The sequence below is a fragment of the Pseudophryne corroboree genome, chromosome 9 (genome assembly GCF_028390025.1).
Source record: "Pseudophryne corroboree isolate aPseCor3 chromosome 9, aPseCor3.hap2, whole genome shotgun sequence".
Taxonomy (NCBI): Eukaryota; Metazoa; Chordata; class Amphibia; order Anura; family Myobatrachidae; genus Pseudophryne; species Pseudophryne corroboree.
This window is the reverse complement of record NC_086452.1, coordinates 291,169,318-291,194,909: the sequence shown is the minus strand read 5'-3', so window position 1 is coordinate 291,194,909 and position 25,592 is coordinate 291,169,318. Positions and strand designations below refer to the sequence as shown.

General features: G+C 48.6%; 1 protein-coding gene across 5 annotated transcripts in view; it reads left to right on the top strand.

The window, feature by feature from the left end:
• SLC25A17 (solute carrier family 25 member 17) overlaps positions 1-25,592 on the top strand; it is a 502,099-nt gene that overhangs the window by 123,902 nt on the left and 352,605 nt on the right. For all 5 annotated transcript variants that reach the window (XM_063940362.1, XM_063940358.1, XM_063940361.1 and 2 more), the window contains 2 exons: positions 1,017-1,098; positions 1,867-2,147. In XM_063940362.1, the coding sequence (XP_063796432.1) occupies positions 2,073-2,147 (75 nt within the window). In that variant the 5' untranslated portion in view covers positions 1,017-1,098; positions 1,867-2,072. The remainder of the gene's footprint in view (positions 1-1,016; positions 1,099-1,866; positions 2,148-25,592) is intronic.

Here is a 25,592-nt window from a genome sequence, read left to right as displayed (position 1 = left end):
CGGTAAGTAAATTCTTATTTTTAATTACCTACCGGTAAATCATTTTCTCGTAGACCGTAGAGGATACTGGGCGCCCGCCCAGTGTTTCGTTTCTTCCTGCACTATTACTTGGTTTAGTATTGTTTGTTCAGCAGTTGCTGTTCCTGGTTTAAAGTTTGGTTAGCTTGGCTTTCCTCTAGTTTGTGTGTGCTGATTTGGAATCTCATCACTATCTTTCTATCCTTCTCTCAAAGTATGTCCGTCTCCTCGGGAACAGTTTCTTAGACTGAGTCTGGTAGGAGGGGCATAGAGGGGGGAGCCAGCCCACACTATCAAATTCTTAAAGTGCCCATGGCTCCTAGAAGACCCGTCTATACCCCATGGTACAAATGTGGACCCCAGTATCCTCTACAGACTACGAGAAAAGGATTTACCTGTAGCACGTTCCCGATACCTGATGTATCCAATTAAAAGTGGTTGCGTGGTTTTCAGATTTGAAAACTCTGCGGCGTGAGAATAATAATAATAAAAAATTATACTTGTCTGGTGGTTTCTGCGGCTCCTGGTGGTTTCACCTCCATCTATGCGCTGTCGAGAGGCTGCTGAGATATGTAGTTCTCCCAGCTGCTGCTTTGTGGGAGGGAGGTGTCACACACACACACACTCACACATACTTACTTTCACACAGTGACATCGCTCTTGAAGGAGATGCTCTTGATGCTGGAGGAAGAGCACACTGCTTTGGAAAGTGAGTACTTACTGATAAATGAAGCTAATTGTAAACTTCCACTTGCTTAAATAATACTGGTGATTTTCCATAAAAAATTAAGATTTTAGGAAAAATCAGACTTGCTCAGGATGTGTGTGAAAAAATAAGTGTCGATTTCTATAGAAATCGCTGCTTCTCAGTTTCTCTCCTAATTGAATAGGAAAACCCTGCAGTTATGGGACACACCCTGCACCGCTTGGTTTTTAATTTTTTTTTTCTGTTTTAATTGAATCCCCCTCTAAGAGTGCTCATTCTCTTTCTCCTGCAGATCAGTCATCTATGGACTCCCCTTCTTTCTGATCTAAGTGCTGTGTGCCTCCCGGTGACATAGAGGAGACAGCATATAACTGGTAAGGTGCTCTGTAACATTGTACTGTATGAGTGGAAAATCAATAATAAATTATTACAGGACAATGGGAAACAGTTTTTCTTTACTGATAAATGATGGTATCATGGGTGAATTGTCTTAAGGGGGGTACACACGGAGCGATAATCTAAGCAATCTGACTAGATTGCTTAGATTTTCAGCAAGATCGCTCCGTGTGTAGCCCTAACAGCGATAGCGATGCGCAGCCCCGCGCATCGCTATCGCTGGTGCTAGATTGGCCTGCCGTGAAGGCCAATCTAGCGTGTCGCTCACTTCACCCGCTGGGTGAAGTGAGCGCCCCCCCCCGTCTCCCCCCGCACGCTCAGCACAGATCGTGCTGTACTGAGCGGCGGGAGAGATGTGTGCTGAGCGGTTCGCTCAGCACACATCTCTCCCGCATTGGCCCGTCTATATGGGCCTTTATATGTGCAACCTTCTTTGGTAGGTGCAGTCCATTGTTGATTGTGACTAGGCTTCTAGAAATGTTATCAAGGGGGATAATTGTCAAAAACTTCTGGAACAAAAAATCCACAAAAATACAACTAAGACTGTACTTGTGGATGATGTCACAAATATTCCACTATAAATATTACATCACTGAAAATACAGACCTATTTCCTGCCACTAGAACAAAAATTGGTAAGCAAATCTTTTTGTCTCGTTATTTAGCAAGCTACAATCGCGCATGCTAGAAATACTACTTAGAAAAATGTTCTGTAATAATAATATTAATAATTGTCTTTCTCACCAGCTCCTTTGCAGGGAGACGTTATCACTGTGCACCAGGAAGTGGTCACACTTCTGAGCTCTGGAACAAAGCCCGGAACGCAGCACCACCCGCCGGGTTATTATTGGAACGCGGTAGTGATAAGCTGACTCGTTCAGACCGTCACTGTCAGATGTGTACATGGAAGGATAACTGTGAGGCTTGACCACCCGGCTAAGAAAATATCGATAATGGGTAGTTTGGAGTCTGTAACAAGTTCCGTTCTGTCATATGAAAATGTAGTCCATGCGATGTCTGGAGCAGTGGTGAGTAGTTGCACTGGCTCTGTATTAACTGTCTGACCGGCGTAATTAGTATGCTTGCTTATACAGACACATCATCTTGTCATTTGTACTGTATATGTCAGGAAAGTAGCTGTCAGGATTGGAAGCAGTAGTAGAACCGATCATCTGGCCACTGAGGCACTGGGCAGAGTAAATTGTTGTACATTATCTGCATAATCCTTACTTTGTGATAATGGGGCCCATTTATAAAAATATATTTGTGCAATTTCCCCGAAAATGGGTAGATGCAAACATTTAGGGGTCTATTCATAAACCAAATGAAAAACGAATTGTTACCTTTCACTATGTATTGCGTTGGTTCAATGTGATATATAGCCATGATCATGTCTTCGGCTGCAGTCCTCTACAAAATGTGGAGTCGGCAGCCAGGTCCATTCTGCACATGCACCAGCAGCTGAACTCCGGAAAGGCTGCAGGGGCTGATGGATAGCAAAGGGGGCGGAGCAAGTGCCAGGCAGAAAGCAGTGAACACTGCAGTTCAGTTTGTACTATCCTGAGTTGGCAAAACTGAACACACAAGAGAAGCAGCTTTAATGAATCACACTCTCCATACTAGTCTTCGCGCTAGGCTGTTTTAGCAGGGCGCCGCGCCCTGAGCAATTTCTAAAGGGCAAAATGTGCCATGCCCCCCTTCAGGTGCTGGGCACACCCCCATCAGCTATGCTGACGCCTGAAGCACGTTGAAGTGACGTTGAGGGGGCGCGGCGACGTAATGTTCCTGCCACCTCTGTGCTGCTGGAGAAGTCAGGAACTTCTCCATGGAATCCCGCTATGTGAATGGCAGTAAGCAGAGAAAAGCCCTGTTTACCGCAAAACAGAGCGTTTCTCTGCTCTATGAAGAGACTCTTTAACTATGCTATTCAGAGTTTAAATTGTCCCAGACAGTTTTCCAAATACTGTAAAAGAGTGTAGCTGGAGACCTGTTGCACATAAGGGGGGACTAGTTACACCTCCTCCACAGCCCTGCACAGTAATTCCAACAGAAAAGCCGACCCCATCATCTTTGTCAATAAATGATGCATGCGGTGCTAGTGTTACTGATGAGCAAACTGGTTTATGTATGTATGAAAGTGAAGCAGGAAATTAGTTTATCCAGTTGTTTAGCGCCTTTGAAATGTAATATGTATCCTATATAATAAAAGGCTAATGATGCTCCTCACCTGTATGGAGGGAATTAAAGTGTTTTGCGCGCCAGAAGCCTCTAGATGGTGCCTAATAGGCCAATTCAAGAGTTGCTCTGTTCAGGTGCACACAGCCACTGGCGCTGACATTACTGTTAAGTTATTCCATCATTTTGACGGACTGGTAACTAATATATTTATATTTTGTGACAGGCGTAACTACCCCTTGTGGTATTGTGTGTTGGATTAGGATAAAAAGAGGCCTGCATGCCTTGTGCTGTGTGTACCTTCTGTGACTTCAAAAAAAATTGTACTGCTGTGAACATTTGTATATTGTAGCCCTCAAGCAATATGTGCAAAGGAGAAGAGTGTTTTTTTTTAAGATGCATCTTTATTATTAATTTTTCTCTGACGTCCTAAGTGGATGCTGGGACTCCGTAAGGACCATGGGGTATAGCGGCTCCGCAGGAGACTGGGCACAACTAAGAAAGCTTTAGGACTAACTGGTGTGCACTGGCTCCTCCCCCTATGACCCTCCTCCAGACCTCAGTTAGAATCTTGTGCCCGGCTGAGCTGGATGCACACTAGGGGCTCTCCTGAGCTCCTAGAGAGAGAGTATATTTTAGGTTTTTTATTTTACAGTGAGATCTGCTGGCAACAGACTCACTGCAGCGAGGGACTAAGGCAGGGGTGGGGAACCTCCGGCCCACCAGCTTGTGTCAGTGAGAGACGCTGCCGCTCAGTCCGGCGGCAGCGTGTCTCAGCTGTCAGAACAGGGAGCCAATCAGAGCTCGCGGACCGGCAGCCAATCAGGAGCCGTGGCTGCCGGTCCGCGAGCTCTGATTGGCTCTCGAACCGGCGGCTGGTTTGAAGTACTACACGCCGCCGCTCCCACCCGACAGCCGCGCTCTCCTCCGTGTCCCACGGTAAGCAGCACGGAGGGGAGGGGGGAGGGCATCTGTATATCTGGCACTGTGGGGGCATCTGTATACCTGGCACTGTGGGGGCATCTGTATACCTGGCACTGTGGGGGCATCTGTATACCTGGCACTGTGGGGGCATCTGTATACCTGGCACTGTGGGGGGCATTTGTATACCTGGCACTGTGGGGGGCATTTGTATACCTGGCACTGTGGGGGGCATTTGTATACCTGGCACTGTGGGTACATCTGTATACCTGGCACTGTGGGTACATCTGTATACCTGGCACTGTGGGGGGCATTTGTATACCTGGCACTGTGGGGGGCATTTGTATACCTGGCACTGTGGGGGGCATTTGTATACCTGGCACTGTGGGGGCATCTGTATAACTGGCACTGTGAGGGACATTTGTATACCTGGCACTGTGGGGACATCTGTATACCTGGCACTGTGAGGGGCATTTGTATACCTGGCACTGTGAGGGGCATTTGTATACCTGGCACTGTGAGGGGCATTTGTATACCTGGCACTGTGGGGGCATTTGTATACCTGGCACTGTGGGGGCATTTGTATACCTGGCACTGTGGGGGCAATTGTGGATCTGGCACCGCACTATTGGGGGCATATGTGTATCACGTCCCATTTTAACTGGCCACACCCATTTTTTTGGCGCGTGGGGCAGACCTACTGGGGGGCAGGGTAATTTTTTAAGTTGAGAATTTTTGTACGGCCCCCGAAGGATTTTATAAATATCCAAATGGCCCTCGGTAGAAAAAAGGTTCCCCACCCCTGGACTAAGGGGAGAAGAAGCGAACCTACCTAACTGGTGGTAGCTTGGGCTTCTTAGGCTACTGGACACCATTAGCTCCAGAGGGATCGACCGCATGGAACCGGCCTTGATGTTCGGTCCCGGAGCCGCGCCGCCGGCCCCCTTACAGAGCCAGAAGCAAGAAGTGATCCGGAAAATCGGCGGCAGAAGACTCCTGTCTTCAACAAGGTAGCGCACAGCACTGCAGCTGTGCGCCATTGCTCCTCATGCACACCTCACACTGCGGTCACTGATGGGTGCAGGGCGCTGGGGGGGGGGGGGGGGCCCTGAGCAGCAATATAAACACCTTGCATGGCAAAATCATCACAATACATAGCCCCAGAGGCTATATATGTGATAAATTACCCCTGCTAGAATTCCTGAAAAAAGCGGGAGAAGTCCGCGAAAAAGGGGCAGAGCTATCTCCCTCAGCACACTGGCGCCATTTCTCCCTCACAGCTCCGCTGGAAGGAAGCTCCCTGGCTCTCCCCTGCAGTCTACACTACAGAAGGGTAAAAAAGAGAGGGGGGGCACTAAATTTAGGCGCAATATACATATATAGCAGCTATAAGGGGATATAATTTAGTTAATCCCTGTATTATATAGCGCTCTGGTGTGTGCTGGCATACTCTCTCTCTGTCTCCCCAAAGGGCTTTGTGGGGTCCTGTCTCCTGTCAGAGCATTCCCTGTGTGTGTGCGGTGTGTCGGTACGGCTGTGTCGACATGTTTGATGAGGAGGCTTATGTGGAGGCGGAGCAGATGCCTATAAATGTGTTGTCACCCCCTGCGGGGCAGACACCTGAGTGGATGGACTTGTGGAAGGAATTACGTGAAAGTGTCGACTCCTTACATAAAAAATTTGCTGACATGCCAAATGCGGGACAGCCGGCTTCTCAGCTCGTGCCTGCCCAGACGTCTCAAAGGCCATCAGGGGATCTAAAACGCCCGCTACCTCAGATGGCAGACACAGATGTCGACACGGATACTGATACTAGTGTCGACGACGAAGAGACTAATGTAATGTCCAATAGGGCCACTCGTTACATGATTGAGGCAATGAAAAATGTTTTACACACAAAAAAGGGTATTATGTTTGGAGAGAAAAAACTACCAGTAGTTTTTCCCCCCTTCTGAAGAATTAAATGAAGTGTGTGAAGTAGCGTGGGCTTGCCCAGATAAAAAAGTGGTAATTTCTAAAAAGTTACTAATGGCGTACCCTTTCCCGCCAGAGGATAGGTCACGTTGGGAAACACCCCCTAGGGTGGATAAAGCGCTTACACGCTTATCAAAAAAGGTGGCACTACCGTCTCCGGATACGGCCGCCCTGAAGGAACCTGCTGATAGAAAGCAGGAGGCTCTCCTGAAGGCTATATATACACACACTGGTATTATACTGAGACCAGCTATTGCTTCAGCATGGATGTGCAGTGCTGCAGCTGCGTGGTCAGATTCCCTGTCAGAAAACATTGACACCCTAGACAGGGACACTATATTGCTAAACATAGAGCATATTAAAGACGCTGTCTTATACATGAGAGATGCACAGAGGGATATTTGCCGGCTGGCATCTAAAATAAGTGCACTGTCCATTTCTGCCAGGAGAGGGTTATGGACTCGGCAGTGGACAGGTGATGCAGATTCTAAAAGGCACATGGAAGTTTTGCCTTATAAGGGTGAGGAGTTGTTTCAGACCTGGTGTCCACAGCAACGGCTGGGAAGTCAGCATTTTTACCACATGTCCCCTCACAACCAAAGAAAGCACCGTATTATCAGGTACAGTCCTTTCGTCCCCAAAAGAGCAGGCGGGGTAGAGGCGCGTCCTTTCTGCCCAGAGGCAGAGGTAGGGGAAAAAAGCTGCAGCATACAGCCAGTTCCCAGGAACAAAAGTCCTCCCCCGCTTCTTCTTCTAAGTCCGCCGCATGACGCTGGGGCTCAACAGGCGGAGCCAGGTACGGTAGGGGCCCGTCTCAAAAAATTCAGCAATCAGTGGGCTCGCTCACAAGTAGATCCCTGGATCCTTCAAGTGGTATCTCAGGGGTACAGGCTGGAATTCGAGACATTTCCCCCCCGCTGTTTCCTCAAATCTACCTTGCCAACAACTCCCTCAGGCAGGGAGGCTGTGATAGAGGCAATTCACAAGCTGTATTCCCAGCAGGTGATAGTCAAGGTGCCCCTACTTCAACAAGGACGGGGTTACTATTCCACAATGTTTGTGGTACCGAAACCGGACGGTTCGGTGAGACCCATTTTAAATTTGAAATCCTTGAACACTCATATAAAAAGGTTCAAGTTCAAGATGGAATCGCTCAGGGCGGTTATTGCAAGCCTGGAAGAGGGGGATTACATGGTATCACTGGACATCAAGGATGCTTACCTGCATGTCCCCATTACCATCCTCACCAGGAGTACCTCAGATTTGTGGTACAGGATTGTTATTACCAATTCCAGACGTTGCCGTTCGGCCTGTCCACGGCACTGAGGGTATTTACCAAGGTAATGGCCGAAATGATGATACTCCTTCGAAAAAAGGGAGTTTTAATTATCCCATACTTGGACGATCTCCTGATAAAGGCGAGGTCCAGGGAGCAGTTGTTGGTCGGCGTAGCACTATTTCAGGAGGTGCTACACCAGCACGGTTGGATTCTAAATATTCCAAAGTCACAGCTGGTTCCTGCGACACGTCTACTGTTCCTGGGGATGATTCTGGACACAGTCCAGAAAAAAGTGTTTCTCCCAGAGGAGAAAGCCAAGGAGCTGTCATCTCTAGTCAGAGGCCTCCTGAAACCAAAACAGGTGTCGGTGCATCACTGCACGCGAGTCCTGGGAAAGATGGTAGCTTCCTACGAAGCAATTCCATTCGGCAGGTTCCATGCCAGAACTTTTCAGTGGGACCTGTTGGACAAGTGGTCCGGATCGCATCTTCAGATGCATCGGTTGATAACCCTGTCTCCAAGGACCAGGGTATCTCTGCTGTGGTGGCTGCAAAGTGCTCATCTTCAAGAGGGCCGCAGATTCGGCATACAGGACTGGGTCCTGGTGACCACGGATGCCAGCCTTCGAGGCTGGGGGGCAGTCACACAGGGAAGAAACTTCCAAGGACTTTGGTCAAGTCAGGAGATTTCCCTACACATAAATGTTCTGGAACTGAGGGCCATTTACAATGCCCTAAGTCAGGCAAAACCCCTGCTTCAAAACCAGCCGGTTCTGATCCAGTCAGACAACATCACGGCAGTCGCCCATGTAAACCGACAGGGCGGCACAAGAAGCAGGACGGCGATGGCAGAAGCCACAATGATTCTCCGATGGGCGGAAAGTCACGTGTTTGCACTGTCAGCAGTGTTCATTCCGGGAGTGGACAACTGGGAAGCAGACTTCCTCAGCAGGCACGACCTCCACCCGGGAGAGTGGGGACTTCATCCAGAAGTCTTCCAACTGATTGTAAACCGTTGGGAAAGGCCACAGGTGGACATGATGGCGTCCCGCCTAAACAAAAAGCTAGAAAAATATTGCGCCAGGTCAAGGGACCCTCAGGCGATAGCTGTAGACGCTCTAGTGACACCGTGGGTGTACCGGTCGGTTTATGTGTTCCCCCCTCTTCCTCTCATACCCAAGGTACTGAGGATAATAAGGAAAAGAGGAGTAAGAACTATATTCATTGTTCCGGATTGGCCAAGAAGAGCTTGGTACCCGGAACTTCAAGAATTGATCTCAGAGGACCCATGGCCTCTGCCGCTCAGACAGGACCTGCTGCTGCAGGGGCCCTGTCTGTTCCAAGACTTACCGCGGCTGCATTTGACGGCATGGCGGTTGAATACCGGATCCTAAAAGAAAAAGGTATTCCGGAGGAAGTCATTCCTGCGCTCATTAAAGCTAGAAAAGATGTAACCGTACAACATTATCACCGCATATGGCGAAAATATGTTGCGTGGTGTGAGGCCAGGAAGGCCCCAACGGAGGAATTTCAGCTGGGTCGATTTCTGCACTTCCTACAGTCAGGGGTGACTATGGGCCTAAAACTGGGTTCCATTAAGGTCCAGATTTCGTCTCTGTCGATCTTCTTCCAAAAAGAACTGGCTTCACTGCCTGAAGTTCAGACATTTGTTAAGGGAGTGCTGCATATTCAGCCTCCTTTTGTGCCTCCAGTGGCACCGTGGGACCTCAACGTGGTGTTGGGTTTCCTGAAGTCACATTGGTTTGAGCCACTTAAAACCGTGGATTTAAAATATCTCACGTGGAAAGTGGTCATGCTTTTAGCCTTGGCTTCGGGTAGGCGAGTGTCAGAATTGGCGGCTTTGTCATGTAAAAGCCCCTATTTGATTTTCCATATGGATAGGGCAGAATTGAGGATTCGTCCCCAGTTTCTCCCTAAGGTGGTATCAGCTTTTCACTTGAACCAACCTATTGTTGTGCCTGCGGCTACTAGGGACTTGGAGGACTCCAAGTTACTGGACGTAGTCAGGGCCTTGAAAATGTATGTTTCCAGGACGGCTGGAGTCAGGAAGACTGACTCGCTATTTATCCTGTATGCACCCAACAAACTGGGTGCTCCTGCTTCGAAGCAGACTATTGCTCGCTGGATTTGTAGCACAATTCAGCTTGCGCATTCTGCGGCTGGCCTGCCGCAGCCTAAATCTGTTAAAGCCCATTCCACGAGGAAAGTGGGCTCTTCTTGGGCGGCTGCCCGAGGGGTCTCGGCTTTACAACTTTGCCAAGCTGCTACTTGGTCAGGGGCAAACACGTTTGCAAAATTCTACAAATTTGATACCCTGGCTAAGGAGGACCTGGAGTTCTCTCATTCGGTGCTGCAGAGTCATCCGCACTCTCCCGCCCGTTTGGGAGCTTTGGTATAATCCCCATGGTCCTTACGGAGTCCCAGCATCCACTTAGGACGTCAGAGAAAATACGATTTTACTCACCGGTAAATCTATTTCTCGTAGTCCGTAGTGGATGCTGGGCGCCCGTCCCAAGTGCGGACTGTCTGCAATACTTGTATATAGTTATTGTTAACTAAAGGTTTATTGTTGAGCCATCTGTTGAGAGGCTCTGTTATGTTCATACTGTTAACTGGGTATAATATCACGAGTTATACGGTGTGATTGGTGTGGCTGGTATGAGTCTTACCCGGGATTCAAAATCCTTCCTTATTGTGTCAGCTCTTCCGGGCACAGTATCCTAACTGAGGTCTGGAGGAGGGTCATAGTGGGAGGAGCCAGTGCACACCAGTTAGTCCTAAAGCTTTCTTAGTTGTGCCCAGTCTCCTGCAGAGCCGCCATTCCCCATGGTCCTTACGGAGTCCCAGCATCCACTACGGACTACGAGAAATAGATTTACCGGTGAGTAAAATCTTATTTAAATGTATAAACTGAACAAACAATTGTATTCCTAATGATCAATATTACTTTGTAAGGAAACAATTATCATTTTTATTGCAAATGTGATTTTGAACTACATTGTCTTAACAAAAAAAACATGTTTTTTTTAAATATGGGTGTCTAAATGTGTAAAGTCATCTATCTATCTCTATCTATCTATCTAATCTATCTTCAGAAAAAGTATTATCATTAGACAAATGATTGCCTAATACGTTAAAGAAGTGCGCTCTACAGAGATATAATTTGTGTATCTATTTCTATGTTGATCTCTGTCGACAAGGGATCCTTTCTCTGTGTTGAAGCCTGCCTATAAGAGAAAGTGTTAAACTAACTGATATAGAATAAACTAACTGATATAAAATAAGCAATAGAACAGTAGACTTACAATGAGAGCGCATTAAGGAATTAGCGGGGAGGGCGATGCAATAGGCAAAGTAAACCTAAAGCAGCAGTGGCGGCACTGCCTAGTTCCTCCAAGCCCTTGCAATTGTATTAGGAGCACTAAAGCCTGACTCTCCTCACCAGCCCGGGCCAAACCTGCAAAGCATGTGTCGGGACCGATTGCCGAGGCATCCCCAGAACGTGTTGTAACAGCCTTGATAAAGTTTCTGTAATGGAACCGAAACGTCGGCAAAAAGTTTACTGGATTTCAAGCATTCAAAACTGAATAAAGTGGACACTGTGGACTATAATACAATGGTGGACAGTGCCTTTTCCCCTACACTGTAGGAACACACCATTACTATATATATATATATATATATATATATATATATATATATATAATCTGTACATATACTAGTACAGTGCAGTTTTATTGTCATAATAATTATCTGCATTGCCTGTGACTGTGTGTGCCTGTATCTGCTGTGTGGTTTTACTTTTCAGTGTCTCCCAGATATATCTATCACTATATTCTGTAGCCTAAGGGACTAGGTACATCTGGGTCATATATGTAGTGCGTCACAGTATTTACCCATTACGTGTGTTCTACTGTGTACTCCGTAACATAATACCGGATTTATTCGCAGGTGTTGTGTACTGTGTATTCAGTCACATACTAACGGATTTTTTCGCAGGTATTGTACTCTGTCTGGCTTTATCGTACTAAACCGCTCTGTTGTTGCATTTGTGTACAATGTCTAACAAGATTGGCAGTTAGTCTTTGGACGCTCTTGCATCATGCAGAGCATGCGCCAAGGATTTACTAGAGGGGGAAGTTTTGTATGATCTTCTGTGTACTTTGCGTCATACTTCTCCCAGTCAGTCTGCAGCTCTTGTAACCAATCAGCAGCCACCCTGGGCTATGTTCACAAACCTACTAGGTACTCTGGTGGAACGCCTTACTCCCCCTATGGTACCACCTTTGCCACTACAGCCACAAATTGTTCCTATGGTTAATCCGCTTTGGGCGGAATATTTGTCTAACCAGTTGCAGCGATTAAATCAATCCTTGGTCAGACAAAAACCTACTCCAGGTCACTCCCGTGTATCTGGGTCATCTAAGCGGGCTGCTGCTTCCTCAGAATCCACAAATATCTCAGCTGTTTTATCTGAAGAAGAGGGGGAGCATACTGTTCTGTCAGACACTGAATCAAGTGTTTCTGACGAGGATTCTCCATTGCAAATTGATGTTCCTGCCCTAGTGATTGCTACTAAGCAGATCCTACAAATCACTGATGATGAGAATTCTACTACTGTGGCAAAGACGACTGATATGTTTAAATGACAGAAGGTGGTTAAAAATCTATTACCCTATTCTGTCCATTTGGTGGACATCAGGCAGAAACCTTTCTCTAACGTCCTAAGTGGATGCTGGGGACTCCGTAAGGACCATGGGGGAATAGCGGCTCCGCAGGAGACTGGGCACATCTAAAGAAAGCTTTAGGACTATCTGGTGTGCACTGGCTCCTCCCCCTATGACCCTCCTCCAAGCCTCAGTTAGATCTCTGTGCCCGAACGAGAAGGGTGCACACTAGGGGCTCTCCTGAGCTTCTTAGTGAAAGTTTTAGTTTAGGTTTTTTTATTTTCAGTGAGACCTGCTGGCAACAGGCTCGCTGCATCGAGGGACTAAGGGGAGAAGAAGCGAACTCACCTGCGTGCAGAGTGGATTGGGCTTCTTAGGCTACTGGACATTAGCTCCAGAGGGACGATCACAGGCCCAGCCTGGATGGGTCCCAGAGCTGCGCCGCCAGCCCCCTTACGGAGCCAGAAGGCAGAAGAGGTCCGGAAAATCGGCGGCAGAAGACGTCCTGTCTTCAACAAGGTAGCGCACAGCACTGCAGCTGTGCGCCATTGCTCTCAGCACACTTCACACTCCGGTCACTGAGGGTGCAGGGCGCTGGGGGGGGAGCGCCCTGAGACGCAATAATAAACACCTTGGATGGCAAAAGAATGCATCACATATAGCTCCTGGGCTCTATGGATGCATTTAACCCCTGCCAAAATACATAGAAAAACGGGAGATAAGGCCGCCGATAAGGGGGCGGAGCCTATCTCCTCAGCACACTGGCGCCATTTTCCCTCACAGCTCCGTTGGAGGGAAGCTCCCTGTCTCTCCCCTGCAGTCACTACACTACAGAAAGGGTTAAAAAAGAGAGGGGGGCACAAATTAGGCGCAGTATTAAAGATACAGCAGCTATAATGGGAAAAACACTTATATAAGGTTATCCCTGTATATATATATATAGCGCTCTGGTGTGTGCTGGCAAACTCTCCCTCTGTCTCCCCAAAGGGCTAGTGGGGTCCTGTCCTCTATCAGAGCATTCCCTGTGTGTGTGCTGTATGTCGGTACATTTGTGTCGACATGTATGAGGAGAAAAATGATGTGGAGACGGAGCAGATTGCCTGTAATAGTGATGTCACCCCCTAGGGGGTCGACACCTGAGTGGATGAACTGTTGGAAGGAATACGTGACAGTGTCAGCTCTGTATAAAAGACAGTGGTTGACATGAGACAGCCGGCTACTCAGCTTGTGCCTGTCCAGACGTCTCATAGGCCGTCAGGGGCTCTAAAGCGCCCGTTACCTCAAATGGCAGATATAGACGCCGACACGGATACTGACTCCAGTGTCGACGGTGAAGAGACAAATGTGACTTCCAGTAGGGCCACACGTTACATGATTGAGGCAATGAAAAATGTTATTACACATTTCTGATAATACGAGTACCACCAAAAAGGGGTATTATGTTCGGTGAGGAAAAACTACCTATAGTTTTCCTGAATCTGAGAAATTAAATGAGGTGTGTGATGATGCGTGGTTTTCCCCCGATAACAACTGATAATTTCTAAAATGTTATTGGCATTATATCCTTTCCCGCCAGAGGTTAAAGTGCGTTGGGAAACACCCCCTAGGGGGGATAAAGCGCTCACACGCTTGTAAGGGCTCTACCCTCTCCTGAGATGGCCGCCCTTAAGGATCCTGCTGATAGAAAGCAGGAGGGTATCCTAAAATGTATTTCTCTATCGTCCTAGTGGATGCTGGGGTTCCTGAAAGGACCATGGGGAATAGCGGCTCCGCAGGAGACAGGGCACAAAAAGTAAAGCTTTACGATCAGGTGGTGTGTACTGGCTCCTCCCCCTATGACCCTCCTCCAAGCCTCAGTTAGATTTTTGTGCCCGGCCGAGAAGGGTGCAATCTAGGTGGCTCTCCTAAAGAGCTGCTTTTTAGAAAAGTTTAGCTTAGGTTTTTTATTTTACAGTGAGTCCTGCTGGCAACAGGATCACTGCAACGAGGGACTTAGGGGAGAAGAAGTGAACTCACCTGCGTGCAGGATGGATTGGCTTCTTGGCTACTGGACATTAGCTCCAGAGGGACGATCACAGGTACAGCCTGGATGGTCACCGGAGCCTCGCCGCCGGCCCCCTTGCAGATGCTGAAACGAGAAGAGGTCCAGAATCGGCGGCAGAAGACTCCTCAGTCTTCTTAAGGTAGCGCACAGCACTGCAGCTGTGCGACATTTTCCTCTCAGCACACTTCACACGGCAGTCACTGAGGGTGCAGGGCGCTGGGAGGGGGGCGCCCTGGGAGGCAAATGAAAACCTTTTTTGGCTAAAAATACCTCACATATAGCCTCCGGGGGCTATATGGAGATATTTAACCCCTGCCAGAATCCACTAAAGAGCGGGAGACGAGCCCGCCGAAAAAGGGGCGGGGCCTATCTCCTCAGCACACAGCGCCATTTTCCTCACACAGCTCCGCTGGTCAGGAAGGCTCCCAGGCTCTCCCCTGCACTGCACTACAGAAACAGGGTAAAACAAGAGAGGGGGGGGGCAAAATTGTGGCAAAACTATATTATTAAAGCAGCTATACAGGGAGCACTTATTATAAGGCTATCCCTGTCATATATAGCGCTTTTGGTGTGTGCTGGCAAACTCTCCCTCTGTCTCCCCAAAGGGCTAGTGGGGTCCTGTCTTCGTTAAGAGCATTCCCTGTGTGTCTGCTGTGTGTCGGTACGTGTGTGTCGACATGTATGAGGACGATATTGGTGTGGAGGCGGAGCAATTGCCAAATATGGGGATGTCACCTCCTAGGGGGTCGACACCAGAATGGATGCCTTTATTTATGGAATTACGGGATAGTGTCAACACGCTAAAGCAGTCGTTTGACGACATGAGACGGCCGGACAATCAATTAGTGCCTGTCCAGGCGCCTCAAACACCGTCAGGGGCTGTAAAACGCCCTTTGCCTCAGTCGGTCGACACAGACCCAGACACAGGCACTGATTCCAGTGGCGACGGTGACGAATCAACCGTATTTTCTAGTAGGGCCACACGTTATATGATTTTGGCAATGAAGGAGGCGTTACATATTGCTGATACTACAGGTACCACAAAACAGGGTATCATGTGGGGTGTGAAAAAACTACCTATAGTTTTTCCTGAATCAGATGAATTAAATGAGGTGTGTGATGAAGCGTGGGTTGCCCCCGATAAAAAAATGCTAATTTCAAAGAAGTTATTGGCTTTATACCCTTTCCCGCCAGAGGTTAGGGCGCGCTGGGAAACACCTCCTAGGGTGGACAAGGCGCTCACACGCTTATCAAAACAAGTGGCGTTACCCTCTCCTGAGACGGCCGCACTTAAAGATCCAGCAGATAGGAGGATGGAAAATATCCAAAAAAGTATATACACACATACAGGTGTTATACTACGACCAGCTATAGCGACAGCCTGGATGTGCAGTGCTGGGGTAGCTTGGTCAGAGTCCCTGATTGAAAATATTGATACCCTGGATAGGGACAATGTTTTACTGTCTTTAGAGCAAATAAAGGATGCATTTCTTTATATGCGTGATGCACAGAGGGATATCTGCACACTGGCATCACGGGTAAGTGCTATGTCCATTTCGGCCAGAAGAAGTTTATGGACGCGACAGTGGTCAGGCGATGCGGACTCAAAACGGCATATGGAAGTTTTGCCGTATAAAGGGGAGGAGTTATTTGGTGTCGGTCTATCGGATTTGGTGGCCACGGCTACAGCCGGGAAATCCACCTTTTTACCTCAAGTCACTCCCCAACAGAAAAAGACACCGACTTTTCAACCGCAGCCCTTTCATTCCTTTAAAAACAAGAGAGCAAAGGGATATTCATATCTGCCACGAGGCAGAGGAAGGGGGAAGAGACAGCAACAGGCAGCTCCTTCCCAGGAACAGAAGCCCTCCCCCGCTTCTACAAAAGCCTCAGCATGACGCTGGGGCTTCTCAAGCGGACTCGGGGGCGGTGGGGGGTCGTCTCAAGAATTTCAGCGCGCAGTGGGCTCACTCGCAGGTAGATCCCTGGATCCTGCAGATAATATCTCAGGGGTACAGTTTGGAACTAGAGACGGATCCACCTCGCCGTTTCCTGAAGTCTGCTTTACCAACGTCCCCCTCCGACAGGGTGACGGTCTTGGAAGCCATTCACAAGCTGTACTCTCAGCAGGTGATAGTCAAGGTACCCCTTTTACAACAAGGAAAGGGGTATTATTCCACTCTATTTGTGGTACCGAAGCCGGATGGCTCGGTAAGACCTATTCTAAATCTGAAATCCTTGAACCTGTACATAAAGAAGTTCAAGTTCAAGATGGAGTCACTCAGAGCAGTGATAGCGAACCTGGAAGAAGGGGACTTTATGGTATCCTTGGACATCAAGGATGCGTATCTCCACGTTCCAATTTACCCCTCACACCAGGGGTACCTCAGGTTCGTCGTACAGAACTGTCACTATCAGTTTCAGACGCTGCCGTTCGGATTGTCCACGGCACCTCGGGTCTTTACCAAGGTAATGGCCGAGATGATGATTCTTCTTCGAAGAAAAGGCGTATTAATTATCCCAGACTTGGACGATCTCCTAATAAGGGCAAGGTCCAGAGAACAGCTAGAGATGGGATTAGCACTGTCTCAAGAAGTGCTAAAACAGCACGGGTGGATTCTGAATATTCCAAAATCCCAGTTAATTCCGACAACACGTCTGCTGTTCCTAGGGATGATTCTGGACACGGTTCAGAAAAAGGTTTTTCTCCCGGAGGAAAAAGCCAAGGAGTTATCCGAGCTTGTCAGGAACCTCCTAAAACCAGGAAAGGTGTCTGTACAATGCACCAGCGGATAACCCTGTCTCCAAGGACAAGGGTATCTCTTCTGTGGTGGTTGCAGAGTGCTCATCTATTGGAGGGCCGCAGATTCGGCATACAGGATTGGATCCTGGTGACCACGGACGCCAGCCTGAGAGGCTGGGGAGCAGTCACACAAGGAAGAAACTTCCAGGGCGTGTGGTCGAGCCTGGAAACGTCTCTTCACATAAACATTCTGGAACTAAGAGCAATCTACAATGCTCTAAGCCAGGCAGAACCTCTGCTTCAAGGAAAACCGGTGTTGATCCAGTCGGACAACATCACGGCAGTCGCCCATGTGAACAGACAGGGCGGCACAAGAAGCAGGAGTGCAATGGCAGAAGCTGCAAGGATTCTTCGCTGGGCAGAGAATCATGTGATAGCACTGTCAGCAGTGTTCATCCCGGGAGTGGACAACTGGGAAGCAGACTTCCTCAGCAGACACGACCTTCACCCGGGAGAGTGGGGACTTCATCCAGAAGTTTTCCACATGCTGGTAACCCGTTGGGAAAGACCAATGGTGGACATGATGGCGTCTCGCCTCAACAAAAAACTGGACAGGTATTGCGCCAGGTCAAGAGATCCGCAGGCAATAGCTGTGGACGCGCTGGTAACGCCTTGGGTGTACCAGTCGGTGTATGTGTTTCCTCCTCTGCCTCTCATACCAAAAGTATTGAGAATTATACGGCAAAGAGGCGTAAGAACGATACTAGTGGTTCCGGATTGGCCAAGAAGGACTTGGTACCCGGAACTTCAAGAGATGATCACGGAAGATCCGTGGCCTCTACCTCTGAGAAGGGACTTGCTTCAGCAGGGTCCCTGTCTGTTTCAAGACTTACCGCGGCTGCGTTTGACGGCATGGCGGTTGAACGCCGGATCCTAAAGGAAAAAGGCATGCCGGAAGAAGTCATTCCTACTTTGATTAAAGCAAGGAAGGAAGTAACCGCGCAACATTATCACCGCATTTGGCGAAAATATGTTGCGTGGTGCGAGGATCGGAGTGCTCCGACGGAGGAATTTCAACTGGGTCGATTCCTACATTTCCTGCAATCAGGATTGTCTATGGGTCTCAAATTGGGATCTATTAAGGTTCAAATTTCGGCCCTGTCGATTTTCTTCCAAAAAGAATTGGCTTCAGTTCCTGAAGTCCAGACTTTTGTTAAGGGAGTGCTGCATATACAGCCCCCTGTGGTGCCTCCAGTGGCACCGTGGGATCTCAATGTTGTTTTGGACTTTCTCAAATCTCATTGGTTTGAACCACTAAAAACTGTGGATTTGAAATATCTCACATGGAAAGTGACCATGCTACTAGCCCTGGCTTCGGCCAGGAGAGTGTCAGAACTGGCAGCTTTATCTTACAAAAGCCCATATCTGATTTTCCATTCGGACAGGGCAGAACTGCGGACTCGTCCGCATTTTCTCCCTAAGGTGGTGTCAGCATTTCATCTGAACCAACCTATTGTAGTGCCTGCGGCTACAAGCGACTTGGAGGTCTCCAAGTTGTTGGACGTTGTCAGAGCTTTAAAAATATACATTTCAAGGACAGCTGGAGTCAGGAAATCTGACTCGCTGTTTATACTATATGCTTCCAACAAGTTGGGGGCTCCTGCGTCTAAGCAGACTATTGCTCGCTGGATTTGTAGTACGATTCAGCTTGCACATTCTGTGGCAGGCCTGCCACAGCCAAAATCGGTAAAAGCCCACTCCACAAGGAAGGTGGGTTCTTCTTGGGCGGCTGCCCGAGGGGTCTCGGCATTACAACTCTGCCGAGCGGCTACGTGGTCGGGGGAGAACACGTTTGTAAAATTCTACAAATTTGATACCCTGGCTAAGGAGGACCTGGAGTTCTCTCATTCGGTGCTGCAGAGTCATCCGCACTCTCCCGCCCGTTTGGGAGCTTTGGTATAATCCCCATGGTCCTTTCAGGAACCCCAGCATCCACTAGGACGATAGAGAAAATAAGAATTTACTTACCGATAATTCTATTTCTCGGAGTCCGTAGTGGATGCTGGGCGCCCATCCCAAGTGCGGATTATCTGCATTACTTGTACATAGTTACAAAAATCGGGTTATTATTGTTGTGAGCCATCTTTTCAGAGGCTCCGCTGTTATCATACTGTTAACTGGGTTTAGATCACAGGTTGTACGGTGTGATTGGTGTGGCTGGTATGAGTCTTACCCGGGATTCATAAATCCTTCCTTATTGTGTACGCTCGTCCGGGCACAGTACCTAACTGAGGCTTGGAGGAGGGTCATAGGGGGAGGAGCCAGTACACACCACCTGATCGTAAAGCTTTACTTTTTGTGCCCTGTCTCCTGCGGAGCCGCTATTCCCCATGGTCCTTTCAGGAACCCCAGCATCCACTACGGACTCCGAGAAATAGAATTATCGGTAAGTAAATTCTTATTTTACACACATACTGGTGTTATACTGCGACCAGCAATCGCCTCAGCCTGGATGTGCAGTGCTGGGTTGGCGTGGTCGGATTCCCTGACTGAAAATATTGATACCCTAGATAGGGACAGTATATTTTTGCCTATAGAGCATTTAAAAGATGCATTTCTATATATGCGTGATGCACAGCGGAATATTTGCCGACTGGCATCAAGTCTAAGTGCGTTGTCCATTTCTACCAGTAGAGGGTTATGGACACATCAGTGGTCAGGTGATGCGTATTCCAAACGGCATTTGGAAGTATTGCCTTATTAAAGGGAGGAGTTATTTGGGGTCGGTCTTTCAGACCTGGTGGCCACGGCAACAGCTGGGAAATCCACGTTTGTACCCCAGGTCGCCTCTCAACATGAGAAGACGCCGTATTATCAGGCGCAGTCTTTTCGTGGACAAGCGGGCAAAAGATTCCTCATTTCTGCCCCGTGACAGAGGGAGAGGGAGAGGAAAAAGGCTGCAGAAATCAGCCAGTTCCCAGGAACAGAAACCCTCTCCCGCCTCTGCCAAGCCCTCAGTATGACGCTGGGGCTTTACAAGCAGAATCAGGCACGGTGGGGGGGCCCGTCTCAATGAATTTCAGCGCGCGGTGGGCTCACTCGCAAGTAGACCCCTGGATCCTTCAGGTGATATCTCAGGGGTACAAATTAGAATTCGAGACGTCTCCCCCTCGCCGTTTCCTAAAGTCGGCTTTACCGATGTCTCCTTCTGACAGGGAGACAGTTTTGGAAGCCATTCACAAGCTGTATTCCCAGCAGGTGATAATCAAGGTACCCCTCCTGCAACAGGGAACGGGGTATTATTCCACACTGTTGTGGTACCGAAGCCGGACGGCTCGGTGAGACCGATTCTAAATCTAAAATCTTTGAACACTTACATACAGAGGTTCAAATTCAAGATTGAGTCACTCAGAGCAGTGATTGCGAACCTGGAAGAAGGGGACTACATGATGTCTCGGGACATCAAGGATGCTTACCTTCATGTCAAAATTTACCCTTCTCACCAAGGGTACCTCAGGTTTATGGTACAGAACTGTCACTATCAGTTCAGACGCTGCCGTATGGATGGTCCACGGCACCCCGGGTCTTTACCAAGGTAATGGCCGAAATGATGATATTCCTTCGAAGGAATGGAATTTTAGTTATCCCTTACTTGGACGATTCCCTGATAAGGGTAAGATCCAGGGAACAGTTGGAGGTCGGTGTAGCACTATCTCAGGTAGTGTTGCGGCAGCACGATTGGATTCTCAATATTCCAAAATCGCAGCTGGTTCCGACGATTTGTCTTCTGTTCCTAGGGATGATCCTGGACACAGTCCAGAAAAAGGTGTTTCTCCCGGAGGAGAAAGCCAGGGAGTTATCCGAGCTAGTCAGGAACCTCCTAAAACCGAGCCAAGTCTCAGTGCATCAATGCACAAGGGTTCTGGGTAAAATGGTGGCTTCCTACGAAGCAATCCCATTCGGCAGATTCCACGCAATAACTTTCCAGTGGGACCTGCTGGACAAATGGTCCGGGTCGCATCTTCAGATGCATCAGCGGACAACCCTGTCACCAAGGACAAGGGTGTCCCTCCTGTGGTGGTTGCAGAGTGCTCATCTTCTAGAGGGCCTCAGATTCGGCATTCAGGACTGGGTCCTGGTGACCACGGATGCCAGCCTGCGAGGCTGGGGAGCAGTCACACAGGGAAGGAATATCCAGGGCTTATGGTCAAGCCTGGAGACATCACTTCACATAAATATCCTGAAGCTAAGGGACATTTACAATGCTCTAAGCTTAGCAAGACCTCTGCTTCAAGGTCAGCCGGTGTTGATCCAGTCGGACAACATCACGGCAGTCACCCACGTAAACAGACAGGGTGGCACAAGAAGCAGGAGGGCAATGGCAGAAGCTGCAAGGATTCTTCGCGGGGCGGAAAATCATGTGATAGCACTGTCAGCAGTATTCATTCCGGGAGTGGACAACTGGGAAGCAGACTTCCTCAGCACGACCTCCACCCGGGAGAGTGGGGACTTCACCCAGAAGTCTTCCACATAATTATAAACCGTTGGGAAAAACTCGACAGGTATTGCGCCAGGTCAAGGGACCAACAGGCAATAGCTGTAGACGCTCTGGTAACACCGTGGGTGTACCAGTCAGTGTATGTGTTCCCTCCTCTGCCTCTCATACCCAAGGTACTGAGATTGATAAGATGGAGAGGAGTAAGCACTATATTTGTGGCTCCGGATTGGCCAAGAAGGACTTGGTAACCGGAACTTCAAGAGATGCTCACGGAGGATCCGTGGCCTCTACCTCTAAGAAGGGACCTGCTCCAGCAAGGACCCTGTCTGTTCCAAGACTTACCGTGGCTGCGTTTGACAGCAGGGCGGTTGAACGCCGGATCCTGAAGGAAAAAAGGCATTCCGGATGAAGTCATCTCTATCCTGATCAAAGCCAGGAAGGATGTAACCGCAAAACATTATCACCGCATTTGGCGAAAATATGTTGCGTGGTGCGAGGCCAGTAAGGCCCGACTGAGGAAATTCAACTGGGTCGATTCCTACATTTCCTGCACACAGGAGTGTCTATGGGCCTGAAATTGGGGTCCATTAAGGTTCAAATTTCGGCCCTGTCCGTTTTCTTCCAAAAAGAACTAGCTTCAGTCCCTGAAGTTCAGACGTTTGTAAAAGGGGTACTGCATATACAGCCTCCTTTTGTGCCTCCAGTGGCACTTTGGGATCTCAATGTAGTTTTTGGGTTCCAAAAGTCACATTGGTTTGAACCACTTAAATCTGTGGAGTTAAAATATCTCACATGGAAAGTGGTCATGCTGTTGGCCCTGGCCTGGGCCAGGCGCGTGTCAGAATTGGCGGCTTTATCCTGTAAAAGTCCTTTTCTGATTTTCCATTCGGACAGGGCGGAATTGAGGACTCGTCCTCAGTTTCTCCCTAAGGTGGTTTCAGCGTTTCACCTGAACCAACCTATTGTGGTGCCTGCGGCTACTAGGGACTTGGAGGACTCCAAGTTGCTAGACGTTGTCAGGGCCCTGAAAATATATGTTTCCAGGACGGCTGGAGTCAGGAAATCTGACTCGCTGTTATCCTGTATGCACCCAACAAGCTGGGTGCTCCTGCTTCTAAGCAGACTATTGCTCGTTGGATTTGTAGTACAATTCAGCTTGCACATTCTGTGGCAGGCCTGCCACAGCCAAAAATCTGTAAATGCCCACTCCACAAGGAAGGTGGGCTCATGTTGGGCGGCTGCCCGAGGGGTCTCGGCTTTACAACTTTGCCGAGCAGCTACTTGGTCAGGAGCAAATACGTTTGTAAATTCTACAAAATTGATACCCTGGCTGAGGAGGACCTGGAGTTCTCTCATTTGGTGCTGCAGAGTCATCCGCACTCTCCCGCCCGTTTGGGAGCTTTGGTATAATCCCCATGGTCCTTACGGAGTCCCCAGCATCCACTTAGGACGTTAGAGAAAATAAGAATTTACTTACCGATAATTCTATTTCTCGTAGTCCGTAGTGGATGCTGGGCGCCCATCCCAAGTGCGGATTGTCTGCAATACTGGTACATAGTTATTGTTACCAAAAAAATCGGGTTATTGCTGTAGTGAGCCATCTTTTCTAGAGGCTCCTCTGTTATCATGCTGTTAACTGGGTTCAGATCACAAGTTGTACAGTGTGATTGGTGTGGCTGGTATGAGTCTTACCCGGGATTCAAAATCCTTCCTTATTGTGTACGCTCGTCCGGGCACAGTATCCTAACTGAGGCTTGGAGGAGGGTCATAGGGGGAGGAGCCAGTGCACACCAGATAGTCCTAAAGCTTTCTTTAGATGTGCCCAGTCTCCTGCGGAGCTGCTATTCCCCCATGGTCCTTACGGAGTCCCCAGCATCCACTACGGACTACGAGAAATAGAATTATCGGTAAGTAAATTCTTATTTTCTTCCCTGTGTCTAAATGGGCATTGGCTCGCTATCCTCTCCCTGCAGAATTATGTAACAAGTGGGAAAATCCACTGCCGGTGGATTCTCATGTCACCCACCTAGTGGTGTCATCCACTGTGCCTGTCAGCACTGTCACTTCACTGAAGGAACGGACAGATAAGCGTGTGGAGGGATCCCTGAAATCTATTTACTTCCTTACAGGTGCTGTACATAGACTCACTATTGCAGCCTCTTGGGCTGCATAATGTATTGAAGCATGTGTTCAGGCATTAGAGGAAGAGCTGCCCGAGGATATATCTAAAAATGCCAGACAATACCTGTCTCGCATTACCACCGCTGCCTCTTACATTCAGGAGGCGTCCTCTGAGGTGGATGTGTTGGCAGCCAAGACGTCTACTACGTCTGTCCTGGCTCGCCGTATTCTGTGGTTGAGGTCATTTAAGGTGGGCCTAGACTCCAAAAAGACCTTGGAGGTGCTTCCCTTTAAGGAGGACATTTTGTTTGGGGAAGACCTAAATAAAATTGTGTCTGAATTGTCAGCTAAAACTCTCTCCCAAATACTAATCCTTCTGCACAGAAGGCTAAAGGTACCACTTTTCCTTTCGGCCTCAAGGGAAAGCAAAAGGCCAGGCATACCCGAGACAATCTTGTGCTCCCAAGACCACCAAGCCTAAGGCAAAGCAGTTCTGGGCGGCCTGTCAGCCTGCTTCTAAACAAGACAAGCCTGCTGTATGAGAGGGCGGGCCTCCCCCTGGGGGACCCCAGGGTTGCAGGCCGACTTCTGTAGTTCACCCAGGTCTAGTTAAAGACCACTTCAGACGCACTGGTGTGGGAAGTTGTCTCTCACGGGTACGCAGTCTCTTTCAAGAGACGTCCCCCTCGCCAGTTTTGCACCACGGTTATCCCTCCAGATCCGTTAAAGGCGCAAGCTCTGCAAAATGTTGTGAGTTCCCTCCTGAATACAGGAGTGGTAGTGCCGGTACCTCTGTCCCACAGAGGCAGAGGTTACTACTCGACCCTGTTTCTAGTTCTAAAACACAATTGGTCTTTCCGGCCTATACTCAACCTCAAATCACTGAACAAGTTTGTGAGTGTGTCTGTGTTCTGTATGGAAACACTGCGCTTAATTGTACTTGACGGCGTGGCTCTTGAAGCATCACTTCTGAGGGCCAAAGGATTCTCTGAGGCGGTCATCCAAACTATGTTGAAAGCCCGCAAACAAGTATCTGGACGGATTTTTTTACAGGGTCTGGAATTTTTACTTCAACTGGTGTGCTGATAAGAATTATGATGCATACAGATTCAGAACCTCTAAATTCTGACTTTTCTGCAGTGCGACCTGGACATAGGCCGTCGTCTGGCCTTCCACAAGGTTCACATATCTGCCTGGTCGGTTTGTTTTCAGAAAAAGATTGCGTCTATACCTGATGTTCATACATTTACTTAGGGTGTCTTAAGGATTCAGCCTCCCTGTCTCCCTCTTGTGGCTCCATGGGATCTGTCTGTTGTCCTGAATGCTCTGCAAGAGTCTCAATTTGAACCTCGAGTTGGTGGACCTTAACTGGCTCACGGCCAAGGTCTTGTTTTTACTGGCTATTGCCTCTGCTAGAAGGGTGTTGGACTTAGATGCTTTGTCCTGTCCTTCACCCTTTCTGATATTTTATTGTGACTGGGCAGTTCTTAGAACTCGCCCGTGTTATTTACCTAAGGTGGTGTCATCTTTTCACCGTAACCAAGAGATTGTGGTTCCGGCCTTAATCTCTTTGCTCTTTGAAGGACAAATCAGGTCTTTGGATGTGGTAAGGGCTCTCCATATATATGTGGAGAGGACTGCTTCTATCAGGAGGTCAGATACCCTTTTTGTCCTGTTTGGTTTCCACAAATGTGGCTGGCCTGCGAATAAGCAAACTTTGGCCAGATGAATAGGAATGGTGATTGCGCAAGCTAATGTGCAGGCTGGACTTCCAGCTGGAGGCGGGGTTATAGAGGAGGCCCCAATGCATCCTGAGAAAGCCTAAAGCTTTAGCCTGTTGGTGCCTCTGGATCAAGATCCACTCTACACCCCGATGTTTCCCTGTGGAACCAATGTTCCTCGCAGACTGAGAGTTAACCATGGTAAGTCTACCATAACTCTCCTTTTTTTGGCTGACGGTAGCCAGGTATCTATTATTGTTGGTTGAAGTGTAGGACGCATCAGCATTTGTCGCAGATTCTTACCACGCCT